This window comes from Piliocolobus tephrosceles, chromosome 1 (assembly GCF_002776525.5).
Source record: "Piliocolobus tephrosceles isolate RC106 chromosome 1, ASM277652v3, whole genome shotgun sequence".
NCBI lineage: Eukaryota > Metazoa > Chordata > Mammalia > Primates > Cercopithecidae > Piliocolobus > Piliocolobus tephrosceles.
Window position 1 is genome coordinate 193,777,813 of NC_045434.1, and position 21,140 is coordinate 193,798,952.

At 43.3% G+C, this 21,140-nt stretch overlaps 1 protein-coding gene across 1 annotated transcript in view; it reads right to left on the reverse strand.

Moving 5' to 3' along the window:
* Nucleotides 1-375: 375 nt before the first annotated feature.
* YTHDF2 (YTH N6-methyladenosine RNA binding protein 2) overlaps nt 376-21,140 on the reverse strand; it is a 34,489-nt gene continuing 13,724 nt past the window's right edge. Inside the window, exon 5 of the mRNA XM_023219443.1 lies at nt 376-1,228. Coding sequence (XP_023075211.1) covers nt 1,205-1,228 — 24 coding nt within the window. The 3' untranslated portion in view covers nt 376-1,204. The remainder of the gene's footprint in view (nt 1,229-21,140) is intronic.

Sequence of the window (21,140 nt, forward strand, 5' to 3'; positions counted from 1 at the left end):
TGTCTAAAACCATATTTCAAATTGAACACTTACTTCCTGGGCTCTACACTTCCTCTGCATCTAAGATAACTGGCCAAATTCCACGGAGTTAAACACAGTGCCAGGCACCCAACAGTCTAACATGTGTTGAACAAATGATTTAGCAATGATTCTACATTCTCTGCGAAGTATCCAGAAATAAAGCATTATGAATATTGGCCCACCTTGCTTTTGCAGAGGTCATGGTTAACCGGTCCTGAGTACAAAGCAAGCCTGAAGTGTTTACTCTCAGCACAAACTCTCTAAAATTAGTTGCCATCTCACCTGTTATACCCTTATACTCCAAATATTTCATAAAATACAGCAGACTCAAATAATACTAAATGGTACTAGAAGTGATGCTCAACAGGATCTCACGTTTATTGAGAAGTGATTAATGGTAAAAAGAAAGGCAATGCCCTTTCCTCATTGGCTGAACAAGAAACTGAAGAAACATTCACTACACGTTTTACAGTATTTTTCTCTTCCAAAATGCATTTCTGTAAACGAGTTTTTACCACTGTTCTTAGCTTTGAAATCAAATTAATCCTGACTTAATCAGTATAATGTACAAGAACAGAACGTTTCTTAGGACTCCTAGTACTTTACTTTGAGTAACAAAAGGTCAGAGAAAATGAACCACCCTTAAAGACACAACCTTGGGTAACACTGTTACATTCTCCCGGACAAAAATTCTTCATAAAAATGTTCTTCCAGTTCGGAAGGGTAAAATCAAATTCCCACTTTCTGGGGTGGATGCCCAAAACCTTCACAACTCAAGTGTTCTCCAAGTGCAAATGTCAAAATGGGAGGAGGAAAGGGTTTACAAATTAGAGAAAACTGTATGCACTTACGGACTTAAAAATCCGAAAAACATAGTAAAAAGACAAAAAACAAAGCATTATGCTCTGAAATCACAACCAAAGCCAAAATAAAAGGGACATTTTTCACCTAAACTACCTAGAGGGATTTTTTGTTTAGTTTTTTCTTTTTCTTTTTTTTTTTTTTTTCATTTTCCAGTTAAGTCCTATGTCTTTTGTGAAATTCCAATACTTAAACTGCAAGTCTGCAATCGTCTCTGAAGTCAGTGAAATTAAGAAAAAAGTCCTAATTCTCTTGAAGGTCATTTTTTTCCTCTTAGGATATGCAGATGCAACCGTTGCTGCAGTCTGTGTAGAACTGCCTTTTATTTCCCACGACCTTGACGTTCCTACAGAGGTAAGAAAAAAGTTCAAATGGTTAAAAATTATCTGAACATGCTTGCTTATGAATTTAAAAACTTCACAAAATAACTCAACAGAAATTTAATTATTTAGAATTATTAGAAAATTAATTATTCTAAGTAGAACGTTCCCCACAAAGAAACACTGGCTTTTACTTTGTTTTAAACACTTCAACATCTTAATGCAAAATTATTTTTGACTTGAAAATTCATTACATGCTTTCCTATTATACTGTTTAGATTAATACTTAGTTGTCAAGCCCCCCAAAAATATGGGCCTGATGGAAGTAACCCAAACATACATGACTGGTCAGATAAAGCAGCATACATACATACATAGTACACTAGAGTGTTAGAGTCAGACTGACCTAAATTCAAATCCCAAACTAGTCCCAAGGCCTTGGACATACTCATAAGCCCTCAATTTCCTTTTCTGTAAAGTGAAGATAAGTATCTCACAGGGTTATGGAGAATTAATAAGCTGACATACAGAAAGCCCTTAGTCCACAGACGGGAGAGAAAAAAAAAAACCCCACACATCTGGCTCTTTCCCTAGGGAGGTGGTAATCCAACTACAATACTTATGTTTTCCCTGAAATAAATCCCAATGCTCATTTTCTTAAGAATCACTGTTTATGGCTGGGCATGGTGGCTCACGCCTATAATCCCAGCACTTTGGGAGGCAGAGGCAGGCGGTTCATGAGGTCAGGAGATTGAGACTATCCTGGCTAACACGGTAAAACCCCATCTCTACTAAAAATACAAAAAAAATTAGCCGGGCGTGGTGGTGGGTGCCTGTAGTCCCAGCTACTCAGGAGGCTGAGGCAGGGGAATGTGGTGAACCCAGGAGGCGGAGCTTGCAGTGAGCCGAGATCACACCACTGCACTCCAGCCTGGGGGGCACACAAAGAAAGTCTCCCCCCCTCCAAAAAAAAAAAAAAAAAATCACTGTCTTTCAGAAACTTATCTTAAATTCTTCCATTTCACACATTACTTCATGTACAGAATTTTTTTTTTTTTTGAGATGGGAGTCTCGCTCTGTAGCCCAGGCTGGAGTGCAATGGCGTGATCTTGGCTCACTGCAACCTCTGCCGCACGGGTTCAAGCCATTCTCCTGCCTCAGCCTCCTGAATAGGTGGGACTACAGGCGCCGCCACCATGCCTGGCTAATTTTTTGTATTTTTAGTAGAGATGGGGTTTCACTTTGTTGGTCAGGCTGGTCTCCAACTCCTGACCTCGTGATCTGCTGGGCCTTGGCCTTCCAAAGTGCTGGGATTACAGGCGTGAGTTACTGTGCCCGGCCTCAGATTTTTTAAATTCTACATATTTACTGAGAGGCAGGCGGATCATGAGGTCAAGAGATGGAGACCATCCTGGCCAACAAGGTGAAACCCCATCCCAACTAAAAACACAAAAATTAGCTGGGTGTGGTGGCACGTACCTGTAGTCCCAGCTACTCAGGAGGCTGAGGCAGGAGAATCACTTGAACCCGGGAGCTGGAGGTTGCAGTGAGCCGAGACTACACCACTGCACTCCAGCCTGGGCGACAGAGCGAAACTCCATCGCAAAAAAAAAAAAAAACTACATCTTTAAATTTATTTTTTTTTTAATTAAAGAATTTTTTTCCATGTAAATGACTAGATTCACATGGCTATTAAATGCAAAAGCATTAAGTGGCCAGTGGCACACATGCCTGAACTTACACACTTGCTCCCATTTTCCCTGTGGTAACTATGGCTCTGATGTCAGTATGGTTTCTACTAAAAATAGCAATTACCACTTATGGTACATGTCTGCAGTCCTAGCTATGATGATGCCACCACTGTACTCCAGCCTGGGTGGCAGAGCTGAGACCTTGTCTCTTACTTAAAAAAAAAAAGTTGGAGTTGATTGAAATCAATTTTTAAAAATTTTTTATTTACCCTTACCCTCTTAGTAAGCTATAAAGTCAACAGCATCTTGCTTATGTTGATTTTAAACTCACCTGGTTTTATCTTTCATAATCCAGATGGATACAATTTACATAACCTCTCATGTATTACTGATCAGCATCACTTTTGGCCTCAGGAAATCTAGACTCAGATGCATTTCTTGATTAAATCTCATTCCTCTTGCTTTTTTTATTCTTTAAGGCAATAATTTTTGGCTCTTCTTCTGTCCTTCAAGGTACAACTCAAAATCCCTTCCTTCTTTGAAACATCCATAACCACTATCGCTTTCAACGTCCTTCCCCTAAATCTGCATCCACAAACTAAATTCAGTCTTGTTTTATTCGTAATAGTCCCAACTAGATCAAAAAGCAGAAAGCAAAGAACAGGTCTTCAACTAACTTCACTCAAAAACTGCTTACAAGTTAAGAAGTGGATAACAGGCTAAGATTGACTTTTTTTTTTTTTTTTTGAGACGGAGTCTCATTCTGTCGCCCGGGCTGGAGTGCAGTGGCCAGATCTCAGCTCACTGCAAGCTCCGCTTCCTGGGTTTACGCCATTCTCCTGCCTCAGCCTCCCGAGTAGCTGGGACTACAGGCACCCGCCACCTCGCCTGGCTAGCTTTTTGTATTTCTTAGTAGAGACAGGGTTTCGCCGTGTTAGCCAGGATGGTCTCGATCTCCTGACCTCGTGATCCGCCTGTCTCGGCCTCCCAAAGTGCTGGGATTATAGGCTTGAGCCACCACGCCCGGCTAAGATTGACTTTTAAATAAAATTCCAGCTGGGTGCAGTGGTTCACGCCTGTAATCCCAGCACTTTGGGAAGCTGAGGCGGGCGGATTATGAGGTGAGGAGATCGAGACCATCCCGGCTAACATGGTGAAACCTCATCTCTACTAAAAATACAAAAAATCAGCTGGGCATGGTAGCGGGCACCTGTAGTCTCAGCTACTCGGGAGGCTGAAGCAGGAGAATGGTGTGAACCCGGGAGGCGGAGCTTGCAGTGAGCTGAGATCCGGCCACTGCACTCCAGCCCGGGTGACACAGCGAGACTCCGTCTCAAAAAAAATAAAATAAATAAATAAATAAATAAATAAAATAAAACTTCAGTGTTTATATAATTACAGGCTGCGTGCGGTGGCTCATGCCTGTAATCTCAGTACTTTGAGGCCAAGGCAAGTAGATCACTGAAGGTCAGAGTTCGAGACCAGCCTGGGCAAGGTGGCAAAACCTCATCTCTACAAAAAAAAAAAATACAAAAATTAGCCAGCGTGTTAGCACACACCTATAGTCCCAGCTACTGGGGAGGCTGAGGCAGGAGGTTGCGGTGAGCCGAGACTGCACCACTGCACTCCAGTCTGGGTGATAGATGAAGATGAATTTAAATCAGGCACAGAGGGCTTACACCTTGTTCAGTCCCAGCTACCTGGGAGACTGAAGGCAACAGAATCATCTGAGCCCAGGAATTTGAGTCTGTAATGAACTATGATCACACCTGTGAATAGCCACTGAACTGCAGCCTAGAGAACATAGTGAGACCTCATCTTAAAAAAAAAACAAAAAACAAAAAACATGAAGGCCCGGCACAGGGACTCACGCCTGTAATCCTAGCACTCTGGGAGGCCGAGGAGGGTGGATCACCTGAGGTTAAGAGTTCGAGACCAGCATGGCCAACATGGCAAAACCCCATCTCTACTAGAAATAAAAAAATCGGGGCTGGGCGCAGTGGCTCATGCCTGTAACCCCAGCACTTTCGGAGACCGAGGCAGGTGAATCACGAGGTCAGGAGTTCAAGATCAGCCTGGGCAAGATGGTGAAATTCCGTCTCTACTAAAAATGCAAAAAAAATTAGCTAGGCATGGTGGTGGGCGCCTGTAATCCCAGCTACTTGGGAGGCTGAGGCAGAGAACTGCTTAAACCCAGGAGGCAGGGGATGCAGTGAGCCAAGATCACGCCATGCACTCCAGCCTGGGTGACAGAGCAAAACTACATCTCAAAAAAAATAATAAATAAAAAATAAAAATTAAAATAAAAAATTGGGCCGGGCACGGTGGCTCATGCCTGTAATCTCAGCACTTTGGGAGGCAGAGGCGGGCAGATCACCTGAGGTCAGGAGTTTGAGACCAGCCTGACCAACATGGAGAAACCCCGTCTCCAGTAAAAATACAAAATTAGCCGCGGTTGTGGCACATACCAGTAATCCCAGCTACTAGGGAGGCTGAAGCAGGAAAATCACTTGAACCTGGGTGGCGGAGGTTGCACTGAGCTGAGATCGCACCACTGCACTCCAGCCTGAGCAGCAGAACAAGCCTCCATCTCAAAAATAAAAAGTAAAAATAAAAAATAAAAAAGTAGTCGGGCCTGGTGGCAGGCACCTATATAATCCCAGCTACTCAGGAGGCTGAGGCAGGAGAATTGCTTGAACCCAGGGGGCAGAGGTTGCAGTGAACCAAGATCACGCCACTTCAGTCCAACCTGAGAAAAAGATCGAAACTCTGTCTCAAATAAAAACATTAAAGATATTAACTAGGCCAGGTGCGGTGGCTCATACCTGTAATCCCAGCACTTTGGGAGGCCGAGACGGGCGGATCACGAGGTCAGGAGATGGAGACCATCCTGGCTAACACGGTGAAACCCCGTCTCTACTAAAAAATACAAAAAACTAGCCAGGCGTGGTGGCGGGCGCCTGTAGTCCCAGCTACTTGGAAGGCTGAGGCAGGAGAATGGTGTAAACCCAGGAGGCGGACCTTGCTGTGAGCTGAGATCCGGCCACTGCACTCCAGCCTGGGCAACAGAAAAAAAAAAGATATTAACTATGGGCCAGGCGCAGTGGCTCAAGCCTATAATCCCAGCACTTTGGGAGGCCGAGGCGGGCGGATCACGAGGTCAGGAGATCGAGACCATCCTGGCTAACACGGTGAAACCCCATCTCTACTAAAAATACAAAAAAATCAGCCGGGTGTGGTGGCAGGCACCTGTAGTCCCAGCTACTTGGGAGGCAGAGGCAGGAGAATGGCGTAAACGTGGGAGGCAGAGCTTGCAGTGAGCGGAGATCCCGCCACTGCACTCCAGCCTGGGCGACAGAGCAAGGCTCTGTCTCCAAAAAAAAAAAAAAAAGATATTAACTATGAATTAGGAAACTATAAGTCCAGACAGATCTGGTCTGTGGCTTCAATAACCAGAAATAATGTCCACACCTCTATCCACCCATTTACCTTAGCCCCTCCTCACTTTAAATCTATGATTACAAAATAGAAAACTCGGTCGGTACAGTGGCTCACGCCTATAATCCCAGCATTTTGGGAGGCCGAGGCAGGTGGATCACCTGAGGTTAGTAGCTCAAGACAGGCCTGGCCAACATTGTGAAACCCCATCTCTACTAAAAACACAAATATTAGGGGAGCGTGGTGGCACACGCCTGCAGTCCCAGCTACTCGGGAGGCTGAGGCAGGAGAAGCAATCACTTGAACCCAGGTGAGCCAAGATCGTGCCACTGCACTCGAGCCCGGCCAGCAGAGCTAGACTCTGTCTCAAAAATAAAAAAGAAAAATAAAATAGAAAATTCAGTCTCTGGAGGAAATATACAACAAGCCATAAGGTGGCAATGTTAAAGTCTGCACATATACAATCTCTTCATATACGTAATATAGTAAATCTGCCTATTTGGCTTTCCTCTATTTAAGCTTATAACCTTTCTACTTACTACTGCACTGTTCTATCCCTCCCTCTCCCTTCACTTTTAAGTGGGCCACAAAACACAACTGAGGCATATTCATATTTACTTGGATATAATTTTATTAACATTATAATCTGGTAAATGTTTATCCCTCCCACAAAATTAAATCTATAGAGCTCTCAACTAGCTTTTCCTATGCCTCCATGAACCTTGAAAGAAACCCAAAGTTCAGCACCCCAGATGATAATATAAAATGCTTAGACACAGTCTCAACTCTGTTGCCCAGGCTGGAGTGCAGTGGCATGATCTCAGCTCACTGCAAGCTCCGCCTCCCGGGTTCACACCATTCTCCTGCCTCAGCCTCCTGAGTAGCTGGGACTACAGGCACCTGCCATCACACCTGTCTAATTTCTTGTATTTTTAGTAGAGATTGGGTTTCACCGTGTTAGCCAGGATGGTCTCGATCTCCTGACCTCATGATCCGCCCGCCTCGGCCTCCCAAAGTGCTGGGATTACAGGCGTGAGCCACTGTGCCGGCTAGGAAAACGTATTTTTAAAAGTGATACGATTATACAAAAATTACTTCCATTGCTTGATAAGGTTTAATAGAATCAATCTTTATACTCTCCAATGCCATAAGAGTTCAATAAATCCAATGGCAGAAACATCAAGATATATATAATTAAGATGCTAACTTCTCCAGGTAAAGAGACAAAGTATTTTTCATCAGTTCTCCAATTTAAAGCAGAATTGTAATATTTCATTCAAAATATCTATTTTGGCTATGGTACCTCCCGCCTACAAGCCCAGCACTTTGGGAGGCTGGGAACAGTAGTTTCAGACCAGCCTGGGCAAGATACTGAGAACGTGACTCTACTAGAATTTGAGACAGAGTTTTGCTCTTGTTGCCTAGAATGCAATGCCATAATCGACTCAACGCAACCTCCACCTTCCATGTTCAAGCGATTCTCCTGCCTCAGCCTCCTGAGAAGCTGTGATTACATGCATATACCACCACGCCCGGCTAATTTTGTATTTTTAGTAGAGACGGGGTTTCTCCATGTTGGTCAGGCTGGTCTTGAACTCCCGAGCTCAGGTGATCCACCTGCCTTGGCCTCCCTAAGTGCTGCGATTACAGGCATTAGCCACCACACCCGGCCAGAAATTTTTAAAAATTAGGCCGGGCATGGTGGCTCACACCTAGAATCCTAACACTTTGAGAGGCCAAAGGAAGAGGATCACTTAAGCCCAGGAATTCAAGAACAGCCTGGGTAACACAGTGAAACCTTATCTCTACAAAAAAAATTTTTTTTTAATTAGCCAGGCATAGTGGTGAGCACCCGTGTGGTCCCAGCTACTCAGAAGGCTGCAAGAAAAAGAATGCTTAAGCCCAGGAGGTCAAAGCTGCAATGAGTTGTGATCACACCACTACACTCCAGCCTGGGTGACAAAGTGAGGCCTTCTCTCAAAAAAAAAAAAAAAAAAATATATATATAGACAGATAGATAGATAGATAGGCCTGGCGCGGTGGCTCACGCCTGTAATCCTAAACTTTGGGAGGCCGAGTCGGGCAGATCACGAGGTCAAGAGATGGAGACCATCCTGGCTAACACGGTGAAACCCAATCTCTACTAAAAATACAAGAAATTAGCCAGACATGGTGGCGGGCGCCTGTTGTCCCAGCTACTTGGGAGGCTGAGGCAGGAGAATGACATGAACCTGGGAGGCAGAGCTTGCAGTGAGCTGAGATCGTGCCACTGCACTCCAGCCTGGGCGACAGAGCAAGACTCCGTCTCACACAAAAAAAACCTATGTTACTGGCATATATATTTACTATATACTATACTATTAATCATTATTTTAGAATGTACTACTTATTAAAAGGCTAATTGTAAAACAGCCTCTGACAGGTCCTTCAGGAGGTATTCCAGAAGGCGGCACTATTATCATAGGAGATGACAGCTGTGTATTACTGCTTCTGAAGACTTTCCAATGGAAAGTGGCGCCAAGATGTGGCGGTCAAGACAGTGATATTGATGATCCTGAGCCTGTGTAGGTCTACGCTAATGTGTTTGCCATAGTTTTTAAAAAGACGTTAAAAACGTAAGTTTTTCTTTTTCTTTCTCTTTTTTTAAAAGACAGTCTCGTTCTGTTGCCCACACTGGAGCACAGTGGCACGATCTCGGCTCACTGCAACCTCCGCCTCCCGGGTTCAAGCAATTCTCATGTCTCAGCCTCCCCAGTAGCTGGGATTACAGGTGTACACCAACACGCCCGGCTAGGTTTTGTATTTTTAGTAGAGATGGGGTTTCACCATGTTGGCCAGGCCAGTCTCCAACTCCTGGCCTCAAGTAATCCACCCACCTCAGCCTCCCAAAGTGCTGGGATTACAGGCGTGCACCACCGTACCCAGTCCCCTTTTTTATCCTTTAAACTGTATTTTAATGTACATTTTCTGTGTTTAGATACACAAATACTTATCATTGTGTTACAACTACCTATACTATTCAGTACGGTAACATGCTGTACAGGTTGGTAGCCTAGGAGCAATAGACTATACCATATAGCCTAAGTGTGTAGTAGGCTCTATCATCTAGGTTTCTGTAAGTATACAATGTTCGCAGGACAAAATCACTGGACAATGCATTTCTCGGAACATATCCCCATCGCTAAGAGGTGCATGATTGTATATCTAGTCTTCCTATTAACCCAATTAGGTATTTTCCCTAAGTTTTAAAGATATTTAGGCTCAGATGATTTTCCTTATTCAGTATTCATGACAGCAGCAGCTATGAAACCAACTCTTCCTCCAGAGCCCTGGGCCTTTCCAGTACCTATACATTTATTATCAAGACCACAAAATCCATAATTCAGGCTCTACCAATATCAACTTTATATATGCAAATTTACAACACAAGAGAATCACCTGTAGAGCCGCTAAAATGCAGATTCCAAGGCCTTACCTCCAAATATGCTCATTCAGTAGGTAAGGGAGAACAAGAATCTCAAAGTAAGAACTCTCAGAGGGTACTTTTTGTACTAACTGAAAAACTTCTCTTCAATCATTTCTAATCCTACAAGAAATACCTAGGGAGCTTACTAAATAAAATTTCTAATTTAGTTAAGTTTGTTAAGTAGAATCCAGGTTATCAATATATTTTTTAAACTTTCAAGGTGACTCAAAAGTTGTTTTAAATCAGTTACCATTTTTTGGAATTTATACACTGAAGCTCTCACATCCAGGTCCAGCGTACTCCCCTCTCACCACTGTGCAGGCCCACAAACTCAACTAAAGTAACTTTTGCCATAATGTTGAATTAGCCAAGAACTTATCTGGAATCTAATTCTAGCTCTGCCACCAAAGGTAACCTGGTAGTTCATGTATAACATGACAATGGGGTAGACTAAAACAGTCCTACTTACAATAACCTGTCGCTGTGCATTACCCAGAATCGTTTACACTCTTCCTTATTCCTGCTGCCTGTAATTAGCAGCAACTTTCACACCCTTCAGCAAATGGTCATGGAGGTCATATAGAACAGATCTAATTCACTCCATTTTGATACTTGGGATGGGAAAATTAAAACTGAGTGCTTACCCCATCTCTACTAAAATACAAAAAATTAGCCAGATGTGGTGGCGGCACCTGTGGTCCCAGCTCCTTGCGAGGCTGAGGCAGGAGAATGGTGTGAACCCGGGAGGCGGAGCTTGCAGTGAGCCGAGATCACGCCACTGCACTCCAGCCTGGGTGACACAGCGAGACTCCGTCTCAAAAAAAAAAACAAAAAACAAAAAACAAAAAACTGAGTGCTTAAATATTTACGTTTCAACTAATTACATTCTCTTTATATGTCCACAAAGAGGTGACTGGCTACAGGCATTAGCAGATACTAAAACACAGTTAGCAATTTCATTATCATTTTTTTTTTGGAGACAGGGTCTCACTCTGTTGCCCACAGTATGGTGCAGTGGTATGATTCTGGTTCACTGCAGCCTCAATCTCCTGGGCTCAGGTGATACTTCCACCTCAGCCTCCCAGGCAGCCAGGACCACAGGTGCTAATTTCTTTTTATTATTTGCTGCCCATGCTGGTCTCCAACTCCTAGGTTCAAGTGATCCTAGGTGGTTTACAGGTGTAAACTACCCTTCCCAGCCAATTAGCAATTTTAAATAAGTATGAAGATATAGCATGACCTAAAAACAGAAAGAGCCTTGTGGTAAAACAAATCCCAGTTCTACTTCCTAGGCAGTGATCTAGTTTTTCCTTATTGAATCTCAGGTCTCTACCTGGAAGATGAAGATAGTCTTCACTCTTTTACAGCATTATTACAAGAGATTGAGGATATATGACAAGTGTCTTATAGATATCCAGCAAATGCCTAAATATGTGTAAATATTATGTCTAAAGCACTAAAAGAGGATGAAATGAACACAATATACAAGATGATTATAACTGTATAAACTAATTACACAGGTAAAGAAAAAACGCCAAGATAAGTAGTTTTGTTGTAGTACAGGAATTATGGGTGATTTCTTTCATTTTCTACACTTTTTATAATTTGGTTACATTTTACAATAAAAACAAATGTAAAACTTGCAAATTTTTATAGTTTGCACATGGCAAGATTTTCACATGCAAACGCTTAAGTTCTATATGCTATCCACACCTTACTCAAAAAAAATGCACATAAAGAGCTTTTAAGTCTATCTTCTTAAAATGGCTTCATGTAGTACACCAAGTAATACAGGCAAAATTTGAACTCTGACATATGCAGTAGGCATACTGAACATCTCGTAAGAATCACCACAAATTGCAATACCAAGTGCAAATGAGTTGGAAAGTAGAACAACTGTCAGTCTGTCCCTTCCTGCTCTATATCCAACAGTTCACACAGGCGGTTGGCCATTTTCTTCATCTTTCTGTCTTTTCCTGCCCATCCTTTTAGACCCAACTCAGTAAGTCTTCCATAAAAATTTCTTGGTAACTCTAGCTCTTGCTATTCTTCTATACTTGGTCTTACACTGTCAGTTAGTACTTTAATACATGCTGCCCTAGAATGTTTCATTTGATACACTGTAATTCCTTGATATCTTTTCCCAATGGCAAACTGGAGTTAAATCAGTTCAACAAAGGACTATCTGTTTATTCGGCAAGGGATGAAAAGCATTAGGGTACTACTTACTAGGCCCAGGAACTAGAATTTGGTCCACGAGGTGGCAGCAGCATGCATATTTAAACTATTACCTGCTTTGTGTAGGAGAAAGAAGCAACAATCTGAGCTACCACTTTTTCCTTGCTCATGTGCAGACTTACAGGATTTCAATGATGAATGTAAAAAAGCATAAGAGAACACGTTTGCCCTAATTCAAAGAACAGATCTTTTTTTTCTCCTCTACATAAAACTCCTAAGGAACTACAAGAACAGTCCTTCATCATGCTGTCCTTTAAAGGCAGGCAGGCAAAGTCAATGCTGTAAGCCTTCCCTATCTCCCTCCTGGGTAACTCTTCCTCGTCCCTCCAAACCTGCGCACAGACTAAATAATCCAACATCTTTAGAAGAGATGCTGAACTTGCTGAATCCTCATACTTCTCCCATCTCAAAACAGATCCCTCTACCTCATCTTCCATGCATCATTCCCATTTTTAAAAATTCACTGTTGGGCCGGGCACGGGGGCTCACGCCTGTAATCCCAGCACTTTGGGAGGCCGAGGCGGGTGGATCATCAGGTCAGGAGATTGAGACCATCCTGGCTAACACGGTGAAACCCTGTCTCTACTAAAAACGCAGAAAGTTAGCCGGGCGTGGCAGTGGGCGCCTGTAGTCCAGCTACTCAGGAGACTGAGGCAGGAGAATGGTGTGAACCCAGGAGGCGGAGCTTGCAGTGAGCCAAGATCACGCCACTGCACTCCAGCCTGGGCGCATGAGGGGAACCCGCCTCTCAAAAAAAAAAAAAAAAAAAAAATTAATTGTCATCTAGTGTTTCAAATTATGCTTCATAGGAGAGACGCTTCAGGTATCTTCTGGGAGAAAGGAAGCTGAACATGTAGAAATCGTTCATGAGGTTCCAAGAAAAGTTACGTTTGGAGGGTAAAAAAGAATTCCAATGGTAAAAACTGTTATGGGGGTAATCTTTACTTCTGTAGGTAAGCAGAATGGCTCATACTTGAATGATTCTTGGTTTAAACGATTCCTGCATTGCCAATTAGCCCTTGTCCCACAAATGTTTAAGCATGGAAAAACAGCAGTCCTCCCTGGATTAATCTTTAGCCACATTAAAATCAGAATGCTGCCATTCTTCATATTCAACTCTGTATTTCAGACATTTGTATATAGTCTAATTTACCAAAACAGCCCATACTAGGCAAACAAAAGAGCTTTATAATAGCTTGTTAAGGCTTGGAACACAGGTTGAAAGATACTGATTCTGCGAGTACAAAGAGGTTAGAAAGATAAAGAAACATGCAGGCTGGGCGCGGTGGCTCAAGCCTGTAATCCCAGCACTTTGGGGGGCCGAGGTGGGCGGATCATGAGGTCAGAAGATCGAGACCATCCTGGCTAACCCGGTGAAACCCCGTCTCTACTAAAAAAATACAAAAAAAAACTAGCCGGACGAGGTGGCGGCTGCCTGTAGTCCCAGCTACTAGGGAGGCTGAGGCAGGAGAATGGCGTAAACCCGGGAGGCGGAGCTTGCAGTGAGCTGAGATCCAGCCACTGCACTCCAGCCTGGGCAACAGAGCAAGACTCCGTCTCAAAAAAAAAAAAAAAAAGAAACATGCAGAGTCTTTTGAATGAAGTATGGAGATCAAAACTTTCAAGTCTCTAACAGCAAAGCAACTTTTTATTCAATAGACATCATTGGCATCTGCAGTCATCTGTTAGCTCTCTGTAGCCTCTGAGTAAGTGTACTCTATACTACTGCTTGAAGTTCCATACAGGCTGTGTATCCTGTATCTGAAATTTTTGGGATAAGAAATGTTTTCGATTTCAGATGTTTTGAATATTCGTAGATACATAGTGGTCGAGCATCCCTAATCTGAAAATCCAAAATAGGAAATGCTCCAATGAACATTTTCTTCAGTGTCATGTGTGCACTCAGTTTCAGACTTTGGGGCATTTCAGATTTTCAAATTAGGAATACTCAACCTGAACAGCCCATTCCTTGTTCTCTTTCTAAAAACTCAAGACTATTCTCTCTCAATCTCTTTCACTTGCTCCCTCTTTATCCTTCAAATTTTGTTATTTCTGGGGCATTTTTCCATAGTCCTTTTCTCTCACTCGTGTTGGCTCTAGAACCACACTGCAGAATTAGAACACCAGCTCTACTTTCGTATCTCATGTCCCTTTGCAAAGTTATTTACTCTTTTCTGTGTTGTAATGTCTTCATCAGTAAAACTGAGCTAGTTATACCTACCTCACAAGAATACAAGAATTAAATGAACATACATTTAAGTATATATTCAAGACACCTATATGCTAGACACTGTACAAGTTAACTGTTAGTCATTCTTATTACGAGAATCTTTGAGAAGTCATAAACTTCCACGCCTTTACCTATCCTGAGGGTTGAAAATTCAAATTCCTGTCAACAATCTCTGAGCTCCAGATTCCCAACTACCTACTATCACCTTGCTACTGCTACTATCACAGGCACCTGAAACTACTTCCATAAGCCAATACATCCCCAAATCCTAACCCTAAACTGCTGCTCCTCTCATCTTTAGTTTTTGAAAAACTAGTCAGCAAATATGTCTACCACATTCTTCATATCCAGTTTCCCATTCCCACTGTCCTGGTTCAGGCCCTCATCATCTTTTTTTCCCCCAGAATATGTAAAAGCAGCTCATTTAGTCTCTGAACCACCTCCCACATAATTTTTTTTTTTTTTTTTTTGAGACAGAGTCTCACTCTGTCACCCAGGCTGGAATGCAGTGTTGCGATCTTGGCTCGTTGTAACCTCTGCCTCCCGGGTTCAAGTGATTCTCATCCCTCAGTTTCCCGAGTAGCTGGGACTATAGGCACACACCACCATTCTTGGCTAATTTTTTGCTTTTTGTTTTTTTTTTTTTTGAGATGAAGTTTTGCTCTTATTGCCAGGCTGGAGTGCAGTGGCGCGATCTCAGCTCACTGCAACCACCGCCTTCTGGTTTCAAGTGATTCTCCTGCCCCAGCCTCCAGATTACAGGCACCTGCCACCACGCCCGGCCACTTTTTGTATTTTTTTGTAGAGATGGGGTTTCACCATGTTGGCCAGCCTGGTCTCAAACTCCTGACCTCATGATCTGCGCGCCTCAGCCTCCCAAAGTGCTGGGATTACAGGCGTGAGCCACCATGCCCAGCCTTTTTTTTTTTTTTTTGAGACAGTCTCACTCTTTTGCCCAGGCTGGAGTGCAGTGGTGTGATCACAGCTCTCCGCAAGCTCCGCCTCCCAGGTTCACACCATTCTCCTGCCTCAGCCTGCCGAGTAGCTGGGACTACAGGCGCCCACCACCACGCCTCGCTCATCTTTTTTGTATTTTCAGTAGAGACGGTGTTTTGCCATGTTGGCCAGGCTGGTATCAAACTCATGGCCTCAAATGACCTGCCAACCTTGGCCTCCCAAAGTGTTGGAATTAGAGGCATGAGCCACCACACCAAGCCTAACTGATGTTTCGGTAAGTTGCTTACGTAAGTTTCTATTTCTCTATAAATACAGGATATTGCCTCCCAGGTTGGTATGGGGATTAAAGTAAAGCTACGAAAGTTCCTAGCAGGGTGCCTAACAAGGTCAGTGCTCGGTAAATATTTCATAATTCCCACCCTCCAAACTGTTATTCCCTAATTAACTCCCTCCCTTACAACTAAACTACAACACAGGTAAAGAATAAAATCCAGACAGGGCATGGTGGCTCACACCTGTAATCCCAGCACTTTGGGAGGCCGCATCACCTGAGGTCAGGAGTTCAAGACCAGCCTGGCCAACATGGTGAAACCCCATCTCTACAAAAATGGAAAAATCAGCCAGGCATGATGGCGGGTGCCTGTGAGAATTACTTGAACTTGGGAGGTGGAGGCTGCAGTGAGCCGATATTGCACCACTGCACTTCAGCCTGGGTGACAGAGCAAGACTGTCTCAAAATAAATAAATAAATAAGTAAAAATAAAAATAAATAATAAAATAAAAGCCTAGGCTGAGCATGGCGGCTCACGCCTGTAATCACAGCACTTTGGGAGGCTGAGGCAGGCAGATCACCTGAGGTCAGGAGTTTGAGACCAGCCTGGCCAACATGGTAAATCCCCATCTCTACTAAAAATACAAAAATTAGCCAGGCGTGGTGGCAGGTGCCTGTAGTCCCAGGTACTTGGGAGGCTGAGACAAGAGAATCACTTGAACCCACAAGGCAGAGGATGCAGTGAGTTGAGATCACGCCACTGCACTGTACTCTAGCCTGGGCAACAAGCAAGACTCCGTCTCAAAAACAACAACAAAAAAAGAAACACCACAGTTGATTTCAGATTACCAATGTGTTATCAGTGTGCAACAGCATATTATATATTGATACAACAGCTGTAAATAACCTCAAGAGTAATGAATTTGAATATTACCTTCTAATACAATGGTAATTATAATGTAATTTAATGTACAGAAAGGTATTCTTGAAAGCTAAACAGCTGGCTCCAACTAGCCAGCTCCAACTAGCCAGCTCCAACACATCGCTGGAGAGACCTGTGTTAAAGACCAGCTATGACACTTTGGATAAACAACCTCTGAGCCTCTTCCTTTATCTGAAATATGAGAATTATAGTGTTAGACAAGATAACTAAGCTTCTGTGTGTACTATGTGCCAAGCACTATGCTGCCATCTGACTGCTTATCATTCTATTATTACTTATTGGGCATGGTTCCAATGTTATTGCTTCCATGAATTCTTAATTTCCCCAAAGTAATTAATCACTTCTCCAGAATGCCAAAAATTTATTCATTCCTCTATTACAGCTCTTATCCCATATTTTATCCATTTTGTTGTCCTCCTAAAACCCTCTGCTTCTAAGGTAAACATGGTACCTTGTTTCTCTGTTCCATCCTAGCAATTAACACAAACGTTTGTTGATAGATAGATACAGAGGGCATGGTTCAAAGATCCAAATTCAATGTTATCTATTCTCTTCTAGTCCTCCTTTAAGGAAGCTGCAGAAAGAGGCATTTTATCTATTCACAAAGCAAGGAAGGTGATGAGTAATACAAATAAAATTTCCTTAATCCTTTTGGCAGATAGACAAGTATATTTATCTGCAAGACAAAAATAGACATAGATGGCCTTAGGATTTTACAAAAAATGCTCATGTTTGTCATCCTGGTTTAAAACAGGATGCCCACTCACTAGATCTGAAGAGGCAATAAAACAGTGGCAGGGTGGTAAGATGCTAAACAGGAGCCAACAGTATCACATGGTTATTTACTTCCTAAGGATTTAATATTATTTATAGCTCAAGTGAGGATGTTTTCGTCTTTCATATCACAGAAACTTGATTTTTTTTTGAGACAGAGTCTCCCTCTGTCACTCAGGCTGGAGTGCAGTGGTAAAATCTCTGCTCACTGCAACCTCCACCTCCTGGCATGAGCCACTGCACCCGGCCAAAACTTGCATTTTTAAATGCTGAAAATTGAGCCAAAGTAATCACTTCAAATATTTCTCAAAAAAAAAAAAAAAAAAAAGACTGAATGCACAAATAAAAGGGTCAGAAGGAGAAAGATGGCTGTAAGGAAAACAAACATCCTTGTAAAGAGAAACTTTTCATGCGCATCCGCTAACATCAAAAGAAAACCTGGATAAAAACAAGGCCAGACAGGGTGGCTCACGCTTATAATCCCAACACTTTGGGAAGCCAGGGCAAGAGGATCACTTGAGTTTTTGGACTTGTCTCTACCACCAAAAAATAAATAAATAAGAGTCTAGTGTGTATTCCAGATGTCAAAACAACACTATATACAACTATTATATATCAATTTTAAATTTTTTTAAAAGGGAAACACTTCTCCCAAATAATCACTCTTAAATTTCATAATCACTCCTAAATTTCTTTCCTTTTTTGAGATGGACTTTCACTTTTGTCACCCAGGCTGGAGTGTAATGGCACAATCTTGGCTCACTGTAAACTCCCCCTCCCAGGTTCAAGTGATTCTCCTGCCTCAGCCTCCCAAGTAGCTGGGATTACAAGCGTGCACCACCATGCCCAGCTAATTTTTGTATTTTTAGTAGAGACAGAGTTTCACCATGTTGGCCAGGCTGGTCTCGAACTCCTGACCTCAGGTGATCAGCCCGCCCCAGCCTCCCAAAGTGCTGGGATTACAGGTGTGAACCACCTTGCCTGGCCTCTTTTTTTTGTTTTTTTTCGAGACAGTCTCACTCTGTCATCAAGGCTGGAATGCAGTGGCACGATCTCAGCTCACTGCAACCTCCGTCTCCCAGGTTCAAGTGATTCTCATACCTCAGCCTCCGAAGTAGCTGGGATTACAGACATGAGCCACCACGCCTGGCTAATTTTTGTATTTTTTTGCAGAGACGGGGTTTCACCATGTTGCCCAGGCTGGTCTTGAACTCCCAGGCTCAAGTGATGTGTTCACCTCGGCCTCCCAAAATGCTGGGATTACAGGCATGAGTCACTCCATCCAGCCTCTAAATTTCTTTAATAAGCCTTTTAGTATAGTTTAGGAAACAACTTTTCATTAATATGTACATAGTAAATGTATTTAAAAACTACTCATATACCCACCCAATCTGTACCAAAATTCACTGAGAATGCACCAATCCCTTCTGTCATCCACAGCTTTCTGGCCTCAAGTCCGTTCTTACTTATTTTACGTGTAACAAAGATTTAGGTCAGAAACTGTGAAACAAACAATAACCTTCCTAAAAAGATCTGTTTCATGGGATCAATTCATCTTCACGAACCTCAAATGTTATATTGAGTCAGCTAATCCTCTTTAATACCTTGGTTTCTCTAGTCCAGACTACCCTATGTATGAATCCCCTCTACAACATCCCTAGTTTAGTTTCTGTAACATACCTCTTTTAGTTTCTACCTGAAATTCTCTTGTGATTAAGAACTTCGTTTTTAGCAAGTTTCCCATTTATAAAAGTATTTCTCCCCATAATTTCTATCCATTGGTTCTAGCTTTGTCTTTTTTTTTTTTGTGTTTCACTTTTGTTGCCCAGGCTGGAGTGCAATGGCGTGATCTCGGCTCACTGCAACCTCCGCCTCCCAGGTTCAAGCGATTTTCCTGCCTCAGCCCCGCGGAGTAGCTAGGAGTACAGGCGGCTGCCTCCATGCCCGGCTAATTTTTGTATTTTTAGTAGAGACGGGGTGTCACCATGATGGGCAGGCTGGTCTCGAACCCTTGACTTTGTGATCTGCCTGGCTTGGTCTCCCCAAGTGCTGGGATTACAGGCGTTGAGTCACCATGCCCAACCTAGCTTTTGACATGAAGAATCTAGTCTCAAAATTTGGGCTGGGCGCGGTGGCTGGAGGCCAAGCCAGGCAGATCACAAAGTCAAGGGTTCGAGACCAGCCTGCCCATCATGGTGAAACCCCGTCTCTACTAAAAATACAAAAATTAGCCGGGCATGGAGGCAGCCGCCTGTACTCCTAGCTACTCCGCGGGGCTGAGGCAGGAAAATCGCTTGAACCTGGGAGGCGGAGGTTGCAGTGAGCCGAGATCACGCCATTGCACTCCAGCCTGGGCAACAAAAGTGAAACTCATCTCAAAAAAAAAAAAAAAAAATTCCGTAGCACAAAAGGGTATACAGTCAATCTGGTCCCATTTAATACCAATGACTTTTTTTTTTAGACTAAAATTCAAACTGTTGCCACCACAATCACATTTTCTCTGTACCTCAACTCTCCCCTCACTCTCCATTTGCTCTGCAGTTATTCAGAAAAATCATTTACCCAAGTACCCAATTAAGTCTATTTTTTTTCTATTTCATTAATTTTTGTCTCCCAGGGCTCCACCATCCATTGAGTCTAACAAGATGCTGGACTTCAAAAGAATTAGTTCTTTGTCCTCTCTACTTGACTGCTTCCCTTATTTTTACTTGTAGTTAAAGGGCTAGACACAAGACAAAAATTAAACCAATTATTTTATGAAATTTCTTTAAAAAAAAATTCACTCATTCAGGAAGTTAACTCCCCTTTCTCCCAGACTATTCCAAAGTTGAGTGAAAAGAGAAAGGCGGCTGGGTGCAGTGGCTCACGCCTGTCATCCCAGCACTTTGGGAGGCCAAGAAGGGTGGATGGCTTGAAGTCAAGAGTTCCAGACAAGCCTGGCCAACATGGTGAAACCCCATCTCTACTAAAAATACAAAAATTGGCCAGGCGCGGTGGCTCAAGCCTGTAATCCCAGCACTTTGGGAAGCCGAGACGGGTGGATCACGAGGTCAGGAGATCGAGACCATCCTGGCTAACGCGGTGAAACCCCGTCTCTACTAAAAATACAAAAACTAGCCAGGTGAGGTGGCGGGCGCCTGTAGTCCCAGCTACTCCGGAGGCTGAGGCAGGAGAATGGCGGGAACCCTGGAGGCGGAGCTTGCAGTGAGCTGAGATCCGGCCACTGCACTCCAGCCCGGGCGACAGAGCGAGACCCCCCCCCAAAAAAAAAAAAAAAAAAAAATACAAAAATTAGCTAGGTGTGGTGGCGCTTGCCTGTAGTCCCAACTACTTGGGAAGCTCAGGCACAAGAATCGCTTGAACCTGGGAAGGTGAAGGTTGTAGTGGGCTGAGATCAGATCACTGCACTCCAGCCTGGGCAACAGAGCGAGACCCCATCTCAAAGGAAAACAAAAAGAGAAACGCTCTCAACCACTGCCTTCTTCTAGATAACGGTTGCACAATGATTTCCTCAACTTTTCAGGAAAAAGATTTATGTAGCAATATATATAAAACTTAGCCAGGACCACAAAGCATTTACCCCTTTACTAAGAATTTCTGAGTCTGTGGTAAAATACTATTTTTAAAATCCATGGCCGGGCGCGGTGGCTCAAGCCTGTAATCCCAGCACTTTGGGAGGCCGAGACAGGCGGATCATGAGGACAGGAGATCGAGACCATCCTGGCTAACACGGTGAAACCCCGTCTCTACTAAAAATACAAAAACTAGCCGGGCGAGGTGGCGGGCACCTGTAGTCCCAGCTACTCGGGAGGCTGAGGCAGGAGAATGGCGTAAACCCGGGAGGCGGAGCTTGCAGTGAGCTGAGATCCGGCCACTGCACTCCAGTCCGGGCGACAGAGCGAGACTCCACCTCAAAAAAAAAAAAAAAAA